Source organism: Microtus pennsylvanicus, chromosome 11, assembly GCF_037038515.1.
Source record: "Microtus pennsylvanicus isolate mMicPen1 chromosome 11, mMicPen1.hap1, whole genome shotgun sequence".
Lineage (NCBI taxonomy): Eukaryota > Metazoa > Chordata > Mammalia > Rodentia > Cricetidae > Microtus > Microtus pennsylvanicus.
The window spans coordinates 44,259,636-44,280,819 of record NC_134589.1 but is presented as its reverse complement, the minus strand read 5'-3'; the positions used below and the strand labels follow the sequence as shown (position 1 = coordinate 44,280,819).

At 39.9% G+C, this 21,184-nt stretch overlaps 1 protein-coding gene across 1 annotated transcript in view; it reads right to left on the bottom strand.

The window, feature by feature from the left end:
* Efcab5 (EF-hand calcium binding domain 5) overlaps positions 1–21,184 on the bottom strand; it is a 107,859-nt gene that overhangs the window by 71,204 nt on the left and 15,471 nt on the right. The window contains exons 4-6 of the mRNA XM_075941798.1: positions 18,273–18,429; positions 17,022–17,070; positions 12,982–13,052 (exon numbers count right to left, since the gene is read on the bottom strand). Coding sequence (XP_075797913.1) covers positions 12,982–13,052; positions 17,022–17,070; positions 18,273–18,429 — 277 coding nt within the window. The remainder of the gene's footprint in view (positions 1–12,981; positions 13,053–17,021; positions 17,071–18,272; positions 18,430–21,184) is intronic.

Genomic DNA, 21,184 nt, shown 5'->3' with positions numbered 1-21,184 from the left:
CATGTGTGTATGCTTACCACATGGATGCCTGGTACCTAGGAGGCCAGAAGAAGGCAATGGGTCTCCTGAAATTGTGAGCCACCATGTGGAAACAGGATGAAAGTTCAGTTTTCTACAAGGGCAACAAGTGCCTTTACCACTGGGCCATCTCTTCAACCCAACATGAGGACATATTTCAAGCTGATTGTTCATCTTCTCATTATTAGCATCTGGGCACATTTAGGATGCAGTATGTATAAGACATGTTTGGGGCTGGAGAGATGGCTCAGGAGTTAAGCATCCTTGCTGCTTAATCATGAGGACCATAGTTAGAATCCCAGAACCCATATCAGGTGGCTCACAAATGCCTGCAACTCCAGTTCCAAGGGATCTGACAACCTCTTCTGATATCTGAGGGAACCCCGACACATGTGTGTGTGTATATAGTCATACAGATGGAGACACTAGCACATATACATGTATACTTTTTAAAAAGATGTATTATACTTGAAGCCATGTAAATAAATTACAAACTATTACTTGAGTTGCAAAATAATGTTGCTTATTTGTTTGAAGGCAGGGTTGCATCTTCAGCCTGACCTCAGATTCTTATGTAGACAAGACCAGCCTTAAACTTCTGAACCTTCTGCCTCCACTTCCTGGCTGCAGAGATTACAGTTATGCCCTACCATGCCTGGATTCTGCTGTGCTGGGGCCATGGTAGGAACCATTCTACCAACTGAGCTACCAATTGTCACTGATTTGATGATGGATCAATAAGCACAGTTAAGTTTTTCTCTATTAACTGGCGAAGCAGAATAGTATAATGGGTTAAAAGTTTGCCTGGTTTCCATGCTCTTTCACTTACAAAAATGGGTATCACAGTAGCGGTTATCTGAGGGACATGGTGAGGTCATAGGAATGTGTGCACCTGTATGCACAGAATCTGGGTATCCCATGTAATAACTTTATAGCCATTTCTCCTGATTACTGCACAGTAGTTAAGAAATTGCTGAATAAGGCACTCCTTTCAGTGGACAGAAAATATATTCTTCGAGGAGGAGAGCTGAATGAGATCAGTGATTTTCACAGTGTGGCCCATGCACCAGCAGCATCGCCTGAGAATATGTTGGGAACACAGTTTGGAGCTCTGCCCTTGAGTTACTGCATCAGAAACCTTGGGGTTGAAATCAATCTGTGTTTTAAGATTATAGGGGATATAGGTTTACTAAGGCCTGAGAACCACTAAGCTGGATGATGTGGGCTAACTGACCCAATTAGTTCAGTATGCTAAGATCTTATGTTTAGTACTAATGATTCTTTTCTTGATTAGTAGACATTTTATAATTTACTCATATTGTATAATTATTACATAATTGGCATTTTTATATTGTGGATCAATCCTCTAATGATGAAGAAATATTAGTTCATAATAAAAATATCACATATTCTATCTAGCTTTTGGGAGTTAATGCTAAAGCCATGTGAATTTTTGGGGTACAGGGATTCAACTGAATCAAGAATTAGCTAAGAACTTTTCTCTGAAAGACACCAGGGATTCATGACCTATAGGTTTTCTGAGTGAGCATATTCTAATTGTGGAAGGTGTCGGTTATATAACATAAAGATTACCAGTTATCCACCTAACTGAAGATTCAGTTCTAACGAGGACAATTACAGAAAGTTAACCATGTCTTAAAGAACAGAAGAGGGGGCTGGAAAGATGGCTCAGTGGTTAAGAGCATTGCCTGCTCTTCCAAAGGTCCTGAGTTCAATTCCCGGCAACCACATGGTGGCTCACAACCATCTGTAATGAGGTCTGGTGCCCTCTTCCGGCCTTCAGACATACACAACAGACAGAATATTGTATACATAATAAATAAAATATTAAAAAAAAAACAGAAGAAACATGAAAATACATGGGAGCCTTTATGCCAAGGCTGTTTTTATACCCTTGCAAAGAATGAATCAAAACATGTCTTTAGATTATTTTAGAACTTAATGACCTTCATTTTAAAAGCTCTGTGAGCTGCTTAGCATCTGAATTGCCCTTTGTCAAACCACCTCTCTGAGTCAGGACTTAAAAAAAATGGACTCTGTCTGGGTTTTCTATTCTGATTTGATGTTGAGAACATGGCAAACGCCACATCTAATAGATTGGTAGCTGCTGTTAGGAGTCTACTGTGTTGGGCCATCAAGAATCATGCTTGTTTAACTATAGAAACAATAGAAGAGTTCACAGAGTAGCTAACATAAGAGCAATGGGAAGAAAACCATGTTTGGAAACTGATTAGCTGAGGTGCTAACTTCCAGATTGTATCTGTAAGCCTTGGTAGTTGTAAGCCTTTTCCGAGGAGTAGGCAAACAAGGTGTATAGATTATAGCATTAGAGACTGCACTTGTGAGCTAGCACTGAGGAAGCAGTATGTTTGCACAGAAAACCACCTATCCAGTTATCCAGTTTCAGAGAGAGAGTTTAGACAAGAACAATTATTGAGAGTTGAAGATACAGATCAGTGGTAGAACACTTGCTCATCACACACAAGGACGTGTGTTTGATCCCAAACACTGTATACAAAACGGCAATGATTGCTAGTTCTGCACTTAGCTAAGCAATCCTGCTCTTGAACTCTTGACTTTAAAAAACTCCTATCTAGCAAATGAATTAAACAAATGACACATTTAATAACCAGTAAGTAAAAAAATGACTAAAATATACAGTGTTGCCCCTTATTAGTGAAATATACCAGGTAATAACATGGACTCAGCGGTATTTCCCCCAAATTCCTTTTGCAGGCCTAATCTTTAGTAGCTCAGACTATGACTATATTTAGAGATAGAGTTTTTGAAGAGGTAATTAAATTAAAATGGGGTCTTTAGATGTTGGCCCTAATCTAGGAGGACTAATGTCCTTACATGAAGAAGAAACTTGAACCCACACAGCTGGATGGATATGTGAAAGCATGGGGGATAATTAGTCATCTATAAACCAAGGAGACCTATCATCACAAGGGTTAACTAGTCATCCACAACCAAGGAGACCTATCATCACAAGGGTTAACTAGTCATCTATAAACCAAGGAGACCTATCATCACAAGGGTTAACTAGTCATCTATAAGCCAAGGAGACCTATCATCACAAGGGTTAACTAGTCATCTATAAACCAAGGAGACCTATCATCACAAGGGTTAACTAGTCATCTATAAGCCAAGGAGACTTATCATCACAAGGGTTAACTAGTCATCCACAACCAAGGAGACCTATCATCACAAGGGTTAACTAGTCATCTATAAACCAAGGAGACCTATCATCACAAGGGTTAACTAGTCATCTATAAACCAAGGAGATCTATCATCACAAGGGTTAACTAGTGATCTATAAGCCAAGGAGACCTATCATCACAAGGGTTAACTAGTCATCTATAAGCCAAGGAGACCTATCATCACAAGGGTTAACTAGTCATCTATAAGCCAAGGAGACCTATCATCACAAGGGTTAACTAGTCATCTATAAACCAAGGAGACCTATCATCACAAGGGTTAACTAGTCATCTATAAACCAAGGAGACCTATCATCACAAGGGTTAACTAGTCATCTATAAACCAAGGAGACCTATCATCACAAGGGTTAACTAGTCATCCACAACCAAGGAGACCTATCATCACAAGGGTTAACTAGTCATCTATAAACCAAGGAGACTTATCATCACAAGGGTTAACTAGTCATCTATAAACCAAGGAGACCTATCATCACAAGGGTTAACTAGTCATCTATAAACCAAGGAGACCTATCATCACAAGGGTTAACTAGTCATCTATAAGCCAAGGAGACTTATCATCATGAGGGTTAACTAGTCATCTATAAACCAAGGAGACTTATCATCACAAGGGTTAACTAGTCATCTATAAACCAAGGAGACCTATCATCACAAGGGTTAACTAGTCATCTATAAACCAAGGAGACCTATCATCACAAGGGTTAACTAGTCATCTATAAACCAAGGAGACCTATCATCACAAGGGTTAACTAGTCATCTATAACCAAAGAGACTGATAATCACAGGGCATAACTAGTCATCTAAAAACCAAGGAGACCAATCACCACAAGGAATAGTCTTCTACAAACCAAGGTGACTGATCATAACATAAACCAAATCTGACATTTGTCTCAGATTTCTAGCCCACAAGATCATCAAAAGTAAACTATTTCTTATTTAATCCACTCAGTCTGTGGTTCTCTGCCATGGCAACACTAGCAGAGTATTACAGGTGAGGAGGAACTGCTAATCAGTCAGTTCTGGTATGCATTTCTTACATAAGAAGACCATGTCCAGGAAGAGACACACTGACTTAAAGACTCATTCGCCCGTTCCTTCTCGTTTTTCTGGCATAGAATTCTCTCCCCTCACCCCAAGGTTTTGCATTTTCATTACATACTTTTTACTGGGAACCTCTCCCAAAGCCACCCAGCCTCCTTCTGTTCTACCAGAAGATAATTCAGAGCACACAAGTGAAAGAAAACAAACAAAAATACAGACATAAACGAACTAGAGGACTGGAAGCCTTTGAGGTGTAAATACTGCTGTGGCAGAAGTTTAATGCTACAGTCTTTGGACACAGTTTATGAAGCCTTTCTCTTTAAACTTAACAGCCACATCAGTTGGAAGGCCTCAGACTTAAATGATTGACATTAAACAACCCCATAAAAAAGGGATCATCCAGAGATGATACCACTAAGAAGAGAACAAGACTCAAAGAAGAGAACACAAGCAGAGGCAAGCCCTTTTTACTCCTGGCTGAGGAATGCATAGCTTCTCAGCTAAAGAATTGAAAATTAATATCAGAATTCCCTTACACAGTATCAATGTATATAATTATCCTTAAGCTCATTATTTAATTCAGGAATGACCTCAGATTGTCTGAAGTCCAGACTTACTGAAGAATGATGGGGGATGCCCCTCTGTATGCTGTGAACATGTTTTATTGCCATTGGTTAATAAAGAAGCTGATTTGGCCAGTGGCCAGGCAGAAAATCCAAACAGAGACAGAGGGAGAAAGAAGGCAGAGTCAGAGACACCAGCAGCTGCTGGGAAAGCAAGATGTAAGGTAACAAGCCACAAGCCTCGTGGTGAGACATAAAATAATAGAAATGGGTTAATTTAAGTTGTAAGAGCTAGTTAATAATAAGCCTGAGCTAATAGGTCAAACAGTTTGTAATTAATATTAAGCTTCAGAGTGGTTATTTGGGACCTGGCGGGCAGGAGAAACACCTCCGGTTTACAGAAGGATGCTCCGGAGAAACCAGCCTTTACTTTTATACAGTCTCACTCTAATCAGGAACACATTGGGCTCTTTTCATTTGCCTCTAGTGAGCAGTTAATGTGTGTGGCATCTCCTCAATAATCAGATGGGCTAAGAAGTCAGGAAATGATGCAAGTGTCGGAGAGCACACCAACAGCTTCACTTCTGCTGGGACTTCACTCGTTTTAACACTGAAAACCCCACATCCCATCAAACTCCAAGTCCCAGGCAACCAGAATGACTTGATACCCTACTGTGGTTTGAATCGGAAATATCCTTCCCTGGTCCCATCCAGCATATATGTGCATCCATGTTATTGCACACAGAAGTGTGAACTCCTACTTGTACCTACAAATACACTCATTCCATTACAACAGAACATTCCCATGATGCATTATTGTACCTAATAGAGGATGAACCGGGAGGAAACTTTCTCAGATGGTTACTTTGAACCTTTTAAAATAATAAACAGAATTAAAAAGTGAGTAGACTCTAGTCAATGAGAAGATGACTGTCTACTCAGAAAGCAGATGCACAGGAAAATGGTAGAGACACAGGAGCATCTGTAGGCTTTTATCCTTCCCTTTCTGTGCTCTCCTGTTATGACCCAATGATTGTGCTTCCTCCAAACATATTCCACAATCACGGGGCAACCGAACTGCACAGTGCCTCCACTGGGTAGCACTTGTAGCTAATGTCTTGTCCTTAAGCCTAATTGTTATATTTTCTTCCAATTTCATAAGCAGGCGCTAAGAAAATACCCTTAAAGTAAAAGCAAGTGATGTAAGCCAGGTGCTGTGGTATGTGCTAGAAAACCACTAATGCCAAGAGGCGGCGGTAAAAGGATGGAGTTAGTGAGGCCTCATCTCAAAAACAAAACAGCAAGTGCTCAAGGCACCATTTCTGTGCCACACAGGCTGGCCCAGTGATTTGTTGGTCAGAGAGTTAAATATTTCCATGCAAGGTTTTCTTTGTTGAAATAGGGGCCTCACCATGTGGTCTGGGTTGGCTTAGCTTAAGAAACATTTTCTTGGGTTTTACCCAGGTAAGTGTTTTCTATAATTAAAGTGTCTGATTGTGCAATGCTTGCATTTAGGAAGAGGTGTTCAGACATGTTAGGAACACTAATGTTAACAGCCTAACCCAGCAAATAAGACAAAAATTAATACGCACGATTAAAGGAGAAGACGGTGTAAGACTGATGAATGTTAACCTAGATCCATTAGCATCCTAATAACACCTTTGCCAATGGCACCCGACCTAATGCTCCCCTCTCAACCCTCATCTTTGAGTCTTATTCTTATATATTTATAAAAAATTATTTTGGGCCGGGCAATGGTGGTGCACGCCTTTAATCCTAGCACTCGGGAGGCAGAGGCAGGCGGATCTCTGGGAGTTCAAGGCCAGCCTGGTCTACAAGAGCTAGTTCCGGGACGGGCACCAAAGCTACAGAGAAACCCTGTCTCGAAAAACCAAAAAAAAAAAAAAATCTTGTACCATATAGAAAAATGTATTTTTAGACTTTTAAAACTTTGTGACTTTTCTGTAATTGTATTCCATGATAAACACAGATAGAATAATGCCTGAAATGTGCCAAGAAATCAACAAGATAGTTGGGTATTCCATTTTATAACTTCTTCGTCTGAGTATTCATTTACCAGTAGTCCATAAAATTAGACAGAAGAGGCTGGGGACATGGCTCAGCTCGTGACGTGTTTGTTGTGTAAAGGTAAAAACTTGAGCTCTGATCCCCATCACTTACACACAAGCAAAGTGTGACAGCACACATCCCTGAAAACCTTATCCCTGGGGAGGCAGAGACAGGTCATGGAGCTTGACTGCCAGCTAGCCTAGCCAATCAGTGACTTCAATGTTTAGTCAGAGACCCTGTTTCAAAAAACAAGGTGCACAGGGTCCCGGGGAGGCACCTCAGTGCTGACTTCCGGCCTCCACACATGTGTTGCAGCACAAAGTAGATAAGTATAATCACGAGTTTTAAAGGCCAGCAATAACAAATACTAGCAAGGACGTGGAACAGCTGGAGTTATCTTCTTGCCTATAGGAAATGGAAGATGGAACTCAGTCTGGCAGCACTAGAAACACTGACTATGTAGCCCAGAAATTCGCCTCTTGATAGACACTCAAGAGAAATGGAAATACTTATCTGTGTTTAAAAAAAACCACACAAATATTCCTAGAAGAATTTATTCACCGTGGTCAAAAAGTGAGAGCAACCAAAGGTCCACCGTCTGCTGCACAGACAAACAAAAGGTACAGGCCCACAGGAAGGAGTGCCATTGACAATATTTTACTTGGCAATAAAAAAGGAGCAACGTGCTGAGAAATGGATGAACCTAGAGAACGTCATAAGTGTAAGAAGTTGAAAATCGCCGGGCGGTGGTGGCGCACGCCTTTAATCCCAGCGCTTGGGAGGCAGAGGCAGGCAGATCTCTGGGAGTTCGAGGCCAGCCTGGTCTACAAGAGCTAGTTCCAGCAGAGGCACCAAAAGCTACAGAGAAACCCTGTCTCGAACCCTCCCCCTCCCCCCCCAAAAAAACAAAAAACAAAACAAAAAAAAAAGAACTTATAGTTAAACTAACCAGGTTCTTTAGATACACAGAGATTGTATTCCACATAGATAGGTAATCTTCAACTACTTCAAAAACTTGTAGAATATAGCATTTAAATAATTTAGGGTTCTGTTGACATGAGACATGATTGCTTCTGGCAGCACCGATCTATTCCCAAGAGAATGTTGGGCACCAAAAACACTCTACTTGGAGTTTGTTTTCTACTTGGCAAAACTGGCCTTTGTGCAAAGAACTGCCCCATGCTTCAGCCACTGACAAAATGCACCATGTCTGGACTAGACAAGCAGGATACAAACAAAACAAAACAACAACAACAACAAAATCCTGCCACACCTTGCCAAGACAGGATAAGATAGTTTTCCTGCCTCTGAAAATAGTCTGACAGTTACTCTAGGCCTTAGCCAAAGTTGATTGTTCCAACATTGCAAATGAGACTTTGGGTGATTGCCCAGGTAGCCAGTTGTCTCAGTCATTTATTGCACATTTTGGAAGTTGCTTGGTTGCACTTCTGTCTACTCAAGTAATATTATTTCCCTTCTCAGGTCTTTGTTGGGGTTGAAGACTAGATAGTCATAGCTACTTTCCTCTCATGACTTAGCCATTTCTAATATAAGACTAGGACTCCTTAGAATAGAATAATTATTGAAATGTGTAACATATGTTTATTGCTTAATATTGTTTATGCTGGTTGTAATTCTAATTTTTATACTTGATATCTGCTCTTATTGTATATAGTTTCATATTGGGTTTGGAACTCTCTTATTTAGACAAAAGAAGGAGATACTGGGGAAACTCCTTCAGCCTATGGCCTTTGAGATGCTGGACCTGGTTGGGCATGGCCTTGAGTACTAGAAATATGCATGGTATTTTATAGCATCCCTTTATATCTTACGTTATTTGTTAAAAATAATTTTCAAGTTCATCTTAAAAATAAAATACCCAGGAGAAACAGCATCAACTGAGCTGATCATGAGAGAGCCATGGAAGCAAAGGAGCACCAGGGGGCACCATTAAATGATCTATTGGTATGTTTGCACAGAATTAACAAAAATGTTTTGAAATTGGAGAACCTCTTTAAACTCTTTTTTAATTGAGGAAATTTGAGCTGGTACACACCTTTAATTCCAGCACTCAGAGGCAAAGGCAGGCAGATCTCTGAGTTAGAGGCCAGTTTGGTCTACAGAATGAGTTCCAGGACAATCAGGGCTACACAGAGAAACCTTATCTCAAAAACAAACAAAGCTAATATTAAAATATAAAAATAAAAATTGAGGAAATTTGAGAGACACTCAAAATTGGTGATTACACATGGTGATGCCATCAATCCATAATGAGAATTTACAATTCTAACTTAAACTAAACATCAAAAGGTACGACGGGTATGGAGCCTGGGCTATGATCTGCTTGAATTTACTTTGTATAGTATAGAACACTTAACTCAAGCTGGGGCTTGTCCTGAGCAATCCCATTTCATAAAACAGCGGTTTCCTCCGTCTTCTGTGCAAACACCGAAGCAGAATGACTCACGTCTTGTCTGTGCAAGTGAACAACTGTAGCACAAACATGAGGCAAGACTGCTAAGCAACCTCTTTCTAAAGTGAACTTCAAATTAGACCAGGAACACCTGCATACATGGGGATATCAAAACCACATCAGAAACCCAGACCCATGAACTAATTTAACACACCAGACCAAAGAATAATGCAATAACATCACTTTGATGCTATAAAAGCTATTTTTTCCCCATCCAGGAAAATGGCCACAGCAATGTACCTCTAACCTGGGTACCCGTTCAAGGCAAGTTTCTCCGCCTAGGAAAGCTGACACTAAAATTATCCTCCCGTCCCCCACCTCAGCAGCTTTTGACAACTCTGCACCATGAGCAGCTCTGCACCTGCAGCTCTTACAGCTTATCTGATCCCTGTCCTTGCCCCTGCCCTCTGCCCCATGTCTGAATTAGCTTTCCAGAAATCTTTGCCTTCAGTATGGCTTCTTTGAATCCTGTGAACTCTTCACCCTTTTGAAGCCATCCCGTAGCTTCCCTCCCTCTTTCTCTCTCTCTCTCTCTCTCTACTGTCAAGTACATTATACTTTAATACTCTTAATACTGTGTTTAGTTATTATTAGTCATAGTAATTAAGCTTGGAATGAAAGAACCTGTTATTGCCAATGACTGAGTCTACCAAGTGAAAACAGTAGCATAATACTTGCTGAATTAAAGTCAATGAAATCAAAGTGTCTTGTGACTTTATGAAATCACACATTAAATGTGGAAAGACAAAATGTGCCCATTTTGCTGACATAGCCTGCTCACACTGGAAAAGAAATAAATAAGTCACATAATAAAGTATTTTAACATACAAAATTTAATCTCTATTTTTTAAAATTCATTTGCTTTTAGTGTTTTTGCCTGTATGCATGTCTGTATGGGGGTGTCAGATCCCCTATTATTAGAGTTACAGAAAGCCGCGAGCTGCCATGGAGTGCTGAGAATTGAACCTGGGTACTCTGGAAGAGCAGTCAGTGCTCTTAACCACTGAACCATCTCCACAACCCTTTAACTTCTATTATTTATTTATTTATTTTTAAAATATTTATTTATTTTTATGTATGCAATATTCTTTCTGCATGTATGCCTGAAGGCCAGAAGAGGGCACCAGACCTCATTACAGATGGTTGTGAGCCACCATGTGGTTGCTGGGAATTGAACTCAGGACCTTTGGAAGAGCAGGCAATGCTCTTAACCGCTGAGCTGTCTCACCAGCCCCTAACCTCTATTTTTTAAAAAATGTGAGGAGCAGGATCCATAACAGAGGTACAGCGATTGCCTAGCATGTAAGGGCCCTAGGTGCAATCCCAAGCACTGAAAGAACAACAAGGCAAATTGCAGCTCTCTTATTCTTAGTAATGCTTACTGTAGGTGGGAATAGAGTGCTGAGAGCTCTTGTACACTGCTGCTGGGAGAATAATCAATGCCATCAACAGCACAATTGACAGCAGGTACTCAAAGTTTTCAGTTGTTCGTTCTTTGATCTTGCCATTTCCATGTCTGGGAATTCATTCTAAAAAAAATTACTGGAGTTCTGTCAGGCTTCCAGAGCAATTAAATTAGACTAGGTATTTTTGAAAACTGAAATGATTTCCTCCCATTTCTGGAGGCTGAACTGTCCAAGCCGAAGGCTCAGAAGAGTCAGTGTCTGGCAAAGTCTTTCCTTGGGTTGCAGATTGCTGCCTCCTCATATGGGTGCATGCCCATATCCACACGTGTGTTGTTGTCTCCTCCCTCCGAGAGAGGGAGAGAGAGAGAGAGAGGGAGAGAGAGAGAGAGAGAGAGAGAGAGAGAGAGAGAGAGAGAGAGAGAGAGAGAGAGGAGCTTTTCATAAAGTCACTAGCCCTACTCCACGTGTAGTTGACAGTTTCAAACTGTAAACAAAGATTTACACACAGACACTGGTCTTATTTTCATTTGGAATAATGAGCAAGTAACTGTCCAACAATAAAGATATGATTAAATAATGACACAAACCCAAAGCAAAGCATTACAATGCCATTAAAATGTTTTAGGGACCAAGATGGAGTAGAAGCACATCCCCCTATTTCTCTAACTTAAGTAGAACTAAAACCCCAGATATCTGACTTGAACACTCTTGACGGCGAAGAGAGTGGACGAGAAGGTGGCAGGCTGCCCGGGGGCCTGCACAGCGGTGAGCACTTTGGGTTTTGCCTCATAAATGGCATCCAGGAATGCTAATAAGACTAGATGAAAGCAATAATAAAACCAAGAAAGGTTTGCTTTAGCCAAATGGGTAAAAATGGGAGTCATGATTATGATCTGAGGAAAACTATCACAGTGTTAACAGAGATATAAGTTAATAATAACTACAGGCTTAACACTTTTCCTTAAACTTTTTATCATTTTCTATAATGAGTCCACATTACTTTCTTATTGAGATATAATTCACATAGGATTAAAATTCATATCACTTTTATAATTAAAAATAACAGTTTATTTTTTGTTTGTTTGTTTGTTTTATGAAACAGGGTTTCTCTGTATAACAGGTCTGACTGTCCTAGAACTCACTTTGAATATCTGGCCAGCTTCTAACGTACAGCTACTAACTTCTAACCTCCTGCCTCTGCCTCCCAAGTGCTGGGATTAAAGGCACAAGCCAGCCACCATGACCAGGTCAAGAACATTTTCTAAGTCACCTATTTGTAGAGAAACTACTAAGACAACTAGGTCACTAGCACTGAGAAGCAATTTTTGCAAAGAAATATAAGTTATGTCTATACTTACATTAGAGAGAGAAAGCCTTGCCTTTCCAGAACTTACTTTCCCCCTCAGGCATGCAAGAGTGTAGAGGGCAGAGAGCCACTCTGTGGCTCCTGGGATCAACCTTAGGACATACAGCAGGCTTGCCTCTACCTGAAGTGCTGAGTCATCTCACTGGGCTCCTCCTAACTACTCTAACTCTGCCATTTGTCTTTGTGTTTCTGGGGAGTGTATCTCATTCGCAGTTGGTCTAGACAAGAACCACTCAGAAAGGATTTAAAAAATCCTTCACACAGAAACTCTGTCTTGTGCATGGCTGTTACCTTCAGTGGAGTAAGAACGTGTGAGAAGAAAATGTAGAAGCTGAATTAGTTCTTGGACTCATTACAGAAAAACTGGAGGAAGAGAAGAAACACAAAACGTGAAAGTCAGGCTGTAGCAGACAGAATTTGGGTCTAGGAAAACGGTTATTCCATTACAGTAGAGTCGTACTTTCTCAGGTTTAAAAATGATGTAGACCTTCAGTCTTAGGTCTCACTATTTGTACAATCGGATTTCACTGACTATAAAATGATGGGTTTTCTTGATCTTATCAGAAGGTGTCAGTAGAAGTTCTTCATATTTTTATGTCATAAACTGAAAGAAAGAAAGGAGCTATTTGAAAACTGTAACCCAACTTCTGAGGGGTTAAACATTTTGAAGTATGTATCTTAGAAATGATAAGTTTTTATTCTTTCATTTGATTTAATCCTCAAATGATGTATATTACATCTATCAAAATACAATTGAAGCTGGCAGAATAATTTGATACAAATATTGAATAACACAGCTCCTTACTTGTATAAATTGCTCTTGATTCAATCCTGGTTCCATAGATTTGAACATAATCAGATCTTTGCAACGCGATTCTAATTTTGGAATAAAAGTTATTTGCTAATTAGTTTAGATGTAATGAATTAGTATTTTATACTTATAGTATTAAAATTATTCTCAATGAGTATCTATCCATAGTTACAGTAAATAATTTGTAGTTGGATAACATTCCTATAACTACCAAAGGTTTTTTCCTGGCTTTATTTAACCAAGAAACTCAGATATTAAAAAGAATGAACCTAAATTTTTAATAACCAAGTTGGAATAAAGCAGAAACAGATATGTATAATAACACAAAAGACTAAAACAATCAGTGTAGGATTGTGAGAGCATTTATGCCAGCAGATCTAAACCAATGCTCTCTGTAAACATTCTCTTTAAAGAACTTTTTTTCCTTTTTTTTTTCTTTAAGAGCTTGCCTTCTTTTTTATTTTATATGTTGAGACAGGATCTCTCTACATATCCCTGGCTGTCCTGGAACTTGCTCTGTAGATCAGGCTGGCCTGGAACTCACAGAGATCCACCTGGCTGTGCCCCTGAGTTCTGGGATTAAAGGTGTGTACCACACCCAGTTTAAAATTTCTTTGTCTTTAATGTTTCTCAAATTAACAAACACCATGTGAATGTGATCTTTTGATAAAAGATGTAAATGATATAAAGGCTATTCACCACCTCGGAAAATAGTTATGGAGGTAACCTTGTAAACTGTTTGTGAGTATGAACATCTTCTGGTAACCTTGTAAACTGTGTGTGAGTATGAACAGCTTCCGGTAACATTGTAAACTGTGTGTATAAACAGCTTCTGGATACCTAGTAAACTGTGTGTGAGTATAAACAGCTTCTGGTAACATTGTAAACTGCGTGTGAGTATGAACAGCTTCCCGTAACCTTGTAAACTGTCTGTGAGTATGAACAGCTTCCGGTAACCTTGTAAACTGTGTGTGAATATGAACATCTTCCTTTTTCTGTATTTTCCTCAGCATCTTCAGTCTCCCTGGCCTCAGAGTGAGTCACTGCTGTTGCTTGTCATCTATTCAGCAAACTTCCTGTGTATCTCCAGATGTGCATGTACATGCAGACACATAGATCTTTTGTTTTTCTGTAATGATAATCATCATCTTGATCATCAACTTACATTTCTCACCAATCATTGTAGGTTTTTCATGTATGATCAGGAGCTCAGGGGGACAGTTTGAAGCTGGGAGTCATCAACTAGATTTGTGGGTTAGAAAAAGAAAATCCAGGGTGTGTGAACAGTGTGGCGGGTGATGAGAAAGTCAAAAAAGCGAACTCTGGAAGCTGACACTTCACGTGCAGAAGAGCTGAGAAATCACAATGCCAAGAGGTGATTGAAAAGAATCGTCTGAGTAAGGGTGACTGGTAATGGGGACCCTCCACACTTCCACTTTAAGGGCTAGGGACTTAGCTCAGTGGGAATGCTCCTATCTAGCAAGCACAAGGCCCCAGGTTCAGTCCTTAGTTCCAGTAAAGCAAAACAAGTCTCCATCTGACATGGTAACTACCAAGTCCATATTGAGCTCTCCAGGAGACAGACACAGTCCTGTGCTGGAAGGACTAAAACACTAGCTCTCTCCTGCTCCTAACAGCATCACCACCTGCAGTGGACCGGGACAAGGTGGTAAGGAAGACTCCCCAGTCACTCTTGAGTTTTGTAACTGTCCTAAGAGTTATAACTCTCCTAAGAGGCCTTCCACCTTCAGAAAATTATGCAGACGAGACTGGTCTCTACCACCAGTGGCTGATATTGAACAACTTAAGGTGAAAAATCACGTCTTAATTTTCTTTATTCTTTACTCCTCACAGTGTCTGGAATCAAGTGAGGGATCGGTAAACCGAACTCATCATACAGGAAGTAAACACTGTAGTCAAGCAAAAGAGGGGAGAACGCTCATCTCGCTGGGCAGGGATGGTTGAGAAGCCATCTGATCTTCAGCAGGATCCTAGCAGACTCTCTTAGCTCACTGCTTCCTCACTCTCCCCCAGAAAAAATGAAAAAGCAAAGATATTGCAAAGAATTTCGGAAACAGCAATGGAGGCTGAGCTGATGGAAGAATTCCAGTTTTCAAACATTCTGAGAGCAGGGAGAGGACAGGTTGTCAGGAAGAAAGGCCCGAAGCATGTTCCCAAAAGAGCAGACAGGATGCTAAGAAGCATGTTTTATTTTAAAAAGCAAGGAAAGAGTGAGCATGGTGGCTCACACCTTTAATTCCAGCACTTGTGAGGTAGAGGCAGGAACTATGTGAGTTTGAGGCCAGCCTGGTCTACATAGTGAATTCCAGGACAAACAAACAAACAGACAGACAAAAAACCACAGAGAGGAAAAAAAGCAAGAAAAGAATGAAAATAGTCTCATAAGTTACAGTTACCACTAAACACAGGGATAAAAAAAAAAGGCAAATTAAAAACAGTGTGTTATACTGGGAGACAGAGACAGGAGGATCTCCGTGAGTGCCAGGCAGCACTAGGAGGTCTGCACAGAATTCCAGGCCAGCAGGCCCTATCTCAAAAACCAAAATAAGGCCAAACAGTCAGTGGGTCACAAATTACATAAATCCCAGGATCCACACTCAAATCCTTAGTTACAAGTCAGGTTCCTCTTAGCTAGACTCACGCAAAGAAACATTTCCCCTAAATAAATGCATCAAACCTGTGATCTCTCCACAGGGATGGGCTGTTCTCTCCTGGTGTGCAGAGTGGAAGTTTGTAGGAGAGTTTTTGTTGTCTCAGTGGTGGGGAGCTGGTGTAAAGATAGAATTCCCAAGATTTCTACACCACAAAGTCTCCCCTCTCCTGTCAGACCTTGGAAAAGGTGAAACGCTGCTTTAACAGCTCTCGGTTTAGAGCTTACTTTATATGCAAATGCAGAGTACAGTTTTGCTATAGGTTTGTTGCGGTTGTTGTTGCAAAGTTCTGAGCCCTGCCTTTGTACACGCTCAGCACTTTTTCTACTACTGTGAGTCATCTATATACCCGGCCCCTCATTTTGCTGTTCAGTTTTTTTTGAAACTGTAATACTGTGAAGTTTTTGAGTGAGGGTTGAATGAAAGACTTGTTCCGGAACTTATCAGTATTTGTTCACCATTTCAGAAATTGTCTTATATATAGAAAGTAACATTGCAACTTTAATCTGAACTCATAGGCAACACTTCTGTGTTAGTCTGCATTTGTAACACCCCTAGCCGTGAGAACAGCACACATAGGTACGTGTACACACATACACACACATGAATATTCATGTATATGTAATACCTATATGAATATATAAGTTCTTTTTGCCCTTATTTCAAAATGTCAGTATAGGGAAAACAGTTACTTAGATGTAATCTTACTTTTCTTATAACTCATTATTCATGAAGAATATGTTAAAAAGGTCTATTTATTATTTCTTCTAGTGATATTGTAACTAAAAGTTTATATAATGAGATATAGTACATAAAATTTTGAAATATTTATTTATCTGTCTGTGAGTACATGTGAGGAGGATGGTGGCTGTGGATGCTGGAAAAGGGTGTTGGGCCCCTCAGAGTTGGTATAACCGTCATTCTTAGGACAGCCGGCTTGTTCTGTGGGTGTCAGGATCTGAGCTCTGGTCCTAAGTTCCTTATAATGCTCCAGCAATCACACTTAGCTATTGAGCTACCTTTCTGGTCCTACATATAATTTTAATGCCTTTCTTTGCACAATTCCTTTATTTTAATTATGGCATTATACTTTTCTTCTAAATTCTACAATTGCTATTTTCTGGGAACGTCACAGGATAACAAAGGGGCAGGGAATCACACAATATTTGTACTACAAGGGAGCACTGGACTGCAAAGACTGAGCTGACTGATTACTTCTGTGTTCCTTGACACTCTGTCTCTTGGAAGAACGGAGAAGGCTTATCTAACTTGAAGTGCATCCATCCTCATCAGCACTAATGCTGACTGTGTGACCTCAACCTCCCTCCCAAAGAAAAAACGCTGCAGTAAAGGCATATTTACCAAGATGCAAATCTGGCTTCTGAAAAAAATCATAAAGAACATTCTGAATCTGCAGAAAGGAAGAGAAAGAACACATTACTCTCTGTTACCACATATTTAGTGTCTTAGACTAAAAGTCATGTACTTCTAAGTACTGAGTGATCCAATCTCGGCTTAGTTTAGCATTTTGCCTTCTTGCGTATGTCCTTCCTGATTTCTGTTCTCTTCGTGTGAGGATAGAGACACCGAGAATGAGCCTATTTTGTCCCCTAGGGGATATTTCCAGAAACCTTTGGCAGTGAGTGTGATGTAGCTAAGGAACATTTGCAACTACCTTGACTGGTCTTGGACTCACAGAGCTCCACCTGCCCCTGCTTCAGAAATGCTGGGATTAAAGCCATGCACCACCACCACCCAGTAGACCTACAATTCTTTAAAGGCATGCGATGCTGGCGTTGTCTCACCGGTTTATTTGCCATCTGCATATGTTATGCATCTTTGGTGATGTGCTTGTCAAGTCTTTTGTTCAGAGAGAGAGAGTGTGTGTTTGTGTGTGAGTGTGTGTGTGTTCTTCAGATGTTCAGATAGGGTCTCACTATGTAGATCAGGCTGGTCCTGAACTTAAACAACTGCTTTAGTCTCCTGAGTGCTGGGGTTGTAAACATGTTTCACCAGGCCTGGTTTTTCCTATTTTTTAAAGGGCTATTTAATTTTTGTTGTTGAATTTTTTTTGTATTTTAATTGATAATTATTTTATGTTTTGGACAATAGTCTTTAATAATTTTGTTTTTTGTTAATATTTCCTCCACAGATCTTTTCCCTTGGTCCATTTAAAGTCATTCACTTAAAGTGAAATATGATTGGCATTGTATGATTAAATATTTTCAAATCTCTACACAATTAAGAGAAAATACTTTATTCTTAAAGAGTAGCTGTTCTTTGGAGCTAAGAGATGTGGTCTCTCACGGATATCACAAATAGTCACACACACACACACACACACACACACACACACACACACACGAAATCCATCTCTGTTTGTAATGATTAGGTTGGAAACCCTTGTCAATATCAAGATTTTAAAAACATTACTAGATTTGTATTTTATTTTTCATGCCCATTGAAAAATTGATGAAATTAATAAGCTTCCATGGGGTAGACAGGTCAGTTGTAGCAAAGATTTCAAGGGAAGCCTCTGACACTCTACTAACATGCTAGCAGTTCCCCTCTTAGCACGCATCCCTCCCGCTTCGCATGCGTGGTGTCTCCTACCACAGCTATCGGAATCATTCCTCTGGGGTCGAGAATCCATTCACCGAACTGCTCCTCCAGAGCCTGCTTTCTCATCGTGGCCACCTTGACTTTGACGGTGCTGATATATTCTCTTTGTTGTCTCTTTTGTTTAACTTTCTCCTTCATTTTGGAGACTCTGGAGTATGAGAACACAGAATATATGTTAAGAACCCTCAGTTTGGTTCAGATAGTTCAGCGGCAGAATCCAAGAGTCCGGAGCCCTACTTAAACTCCGGAGTTGCCTTCCTTCCACCAGGACTTCCTGCGCTCAGCACTCATCTTAGGCTAATTTCTACTCTTAGTCAGCTTTTTATAGAGGCTGTCCTATTTTACCTACATAAGTAACAGATTTAAGAAGTATTGGTGAGGATATTAATCAACATAATAACTATGGAAAACTGTGGCGACATTTGGAAAACAGAAGCATAACTGCCAAAAGACACAGCAATATTACTTTTGGATATTTCTCCAAAAGACTTGAAATCAGTCTGTTAAAAAGAAGTCTACATTCATATATTAATTGCCACACAATTCACAGTAGCAAAATACAGAAACAATTCTGAATGAAGAAAGAGAATTTGGCATATAAACACAACGGATTTTATGCAATCTTATAAAACCAGAATTTGTTCTTTATGAAATATGAATAGAACTGGAGAATTGGGATAAGTGAAATAAACCAAGTACAGAAAGATAAATGACACGTTATTACTTATATATAGTAAAATATAAAAAACTCAAACATAGAAGCAGGGTACAATTGTGGTTACTGAGAAGATTAAGGCCAAAGGGAACAAAATACATCAATTAGAAGGAAGAATAAGGTTTTTAAAAATACCTATTGTACAATAATACAGTTTATAACAGAATGCTGCATATTTAAAAATTGTTAATAATATAACTTTCAAATGTTCTCTCCATAAAATGATAACTATTTGAGATGAAAGATGTTAATTAGCTTGATTTAATTATACTACATATTTATAAATCATAACTTCACATTGTACCCTATAAATGTATAGAACTATAACTAGTCAATTTCCAGGCCTTTGTTTTTGTTTTGTTTATTTTTACAAAAAGAAGTAGCAAGAATATCTCCAAAGCCACATGCCTTTAATGCCAGTACTTGGGAGGCAGAGGCAGATGGATCTCTGCACGTTCAAGGCCAGCCTGGTCTACAGAGTGAGTTCTAGGACAGCCATGGGTACACAGTGAAACCCTGTCTCCAAACACACACACACACACACACACACACACACACACACACACACACACGAGAGAGAGAGAGAGAGACAGAGACAGAGAGAGACAGAGAGAAAGACAAAGACACACAGAGAGAGACACAGAGAGAAACAGAGACAGAGACAGTACTGAGAATACCCCTAGAGGCTTTCCTACACTCTCTAAAGGCAGAGATGGTCTAAAGTCTAAAGGTCATTAGCTTTTTGTCTTCCCTGGACACAAAAGTCATCAGGAGGAACTCTGACCCCCAAGCTAGGAAGGCAACATGGAAGGTCCTCTTACAAGAAGAATGCCAGGTCATTGCAATGCTCTGGACTAAACTTGAGACATCTGCCTGGGAATATTTGTTGGCCTGTTGCTGCTCTCTAGTCAGAGGCGACTGCTTTCGCAGCCCCACTGAAGGTCTGAGTACAAGAGTAACTATTGTCCTCCGCTGGAGATGCATCGCCAGGCCGAGAGTGGGCCAAGAACGGAGGCTACAGTTGTTCCTATGTTAATCATCCCTCTTAGATCCTAAAAAACGAACCAAACAAACCCCAAACTGTTTTGACTGACATCAAATCACATGGTTCAGAATAATAAAAACAGCTGGGAGTGTCAAGTAAATTTTTTGTTTTTTTAGATTCAACAACATTTGGAATAGGTTTGATTTGAGATGCAAAAGAATTTTCTCTGAGAATGTGGACATTAGGTACCTCTAATAGTCCAAAAGAAAGTACTGAATAGATGCTACTTTATACCCATGTAAAAAATCTTTGCAATTCTCTAGGAATATAAGCCTTCAAAAATGAACTTTAGATTTGAAAACAAAGGCATGGAGGCAGGTTAGCAGCACAGAAGAGCCTTGTTTGAACTTTTGAAAGATGGATTGGTATTTTAAAGGAAGGGCTAACCCCTCCAGTGCTCTGTGAAGCATCCAAACCTCTGCAGTCCCGTCAGCTGTTTGCCCAGCCTCCTCTTCCCATACTGCTCTCTGTCTTCTCCCAGTACTTCATGTCTGAAGTTTCTGTTTCTGTTCCAGTACGGCGTTCTATTCTGTACCCGTGCCTTGTATTTAGCATTCTCTCGTTTACTTAACCACACTCACCTATTGCACAAACAGTTATTATCTGTTCTGCCATTCTACAGATCAGCATCTGATGGCAAAACAGATCAGTGATTGGGATAGTGTCATAAGTACTGACAGTCTCCGGATTTTCATAAGTCACAAAAATAGATTCACACAGTTATTTTTCTGTCACATTTTCATCTGCTCAAAACATTTTCTCCCCCTTGCTTTGCCTGATTAGCTCTTCCACATGCTTTGGGTTTCAATCGAGACATTTCCTCGCTCATCATGATGCCCATATTTAGAAAGAAAATCTAGTTTTGTGCTTCAGAGACACTGCATATGAGCTTCCAAATATAATTCAAATGGATTTTAAATCGATCATGCCACTCTTTGGGGGAATGGCTAAAATTTCTGTTGTCTACATTATTTTGTGAGACTGTCACACCAACCAACAGAATTCTACACGATGCAACACTTTGTAACTTTGGGTAGATTAGGGCAGCTGTAACCTACAAGTTGATTCTAAATATAACTCCCAGGATCAGAAGAAAGCTTAGTCGGCAAAGAGTTTGCTTTACAAGCATGGTGATCTGAGTTA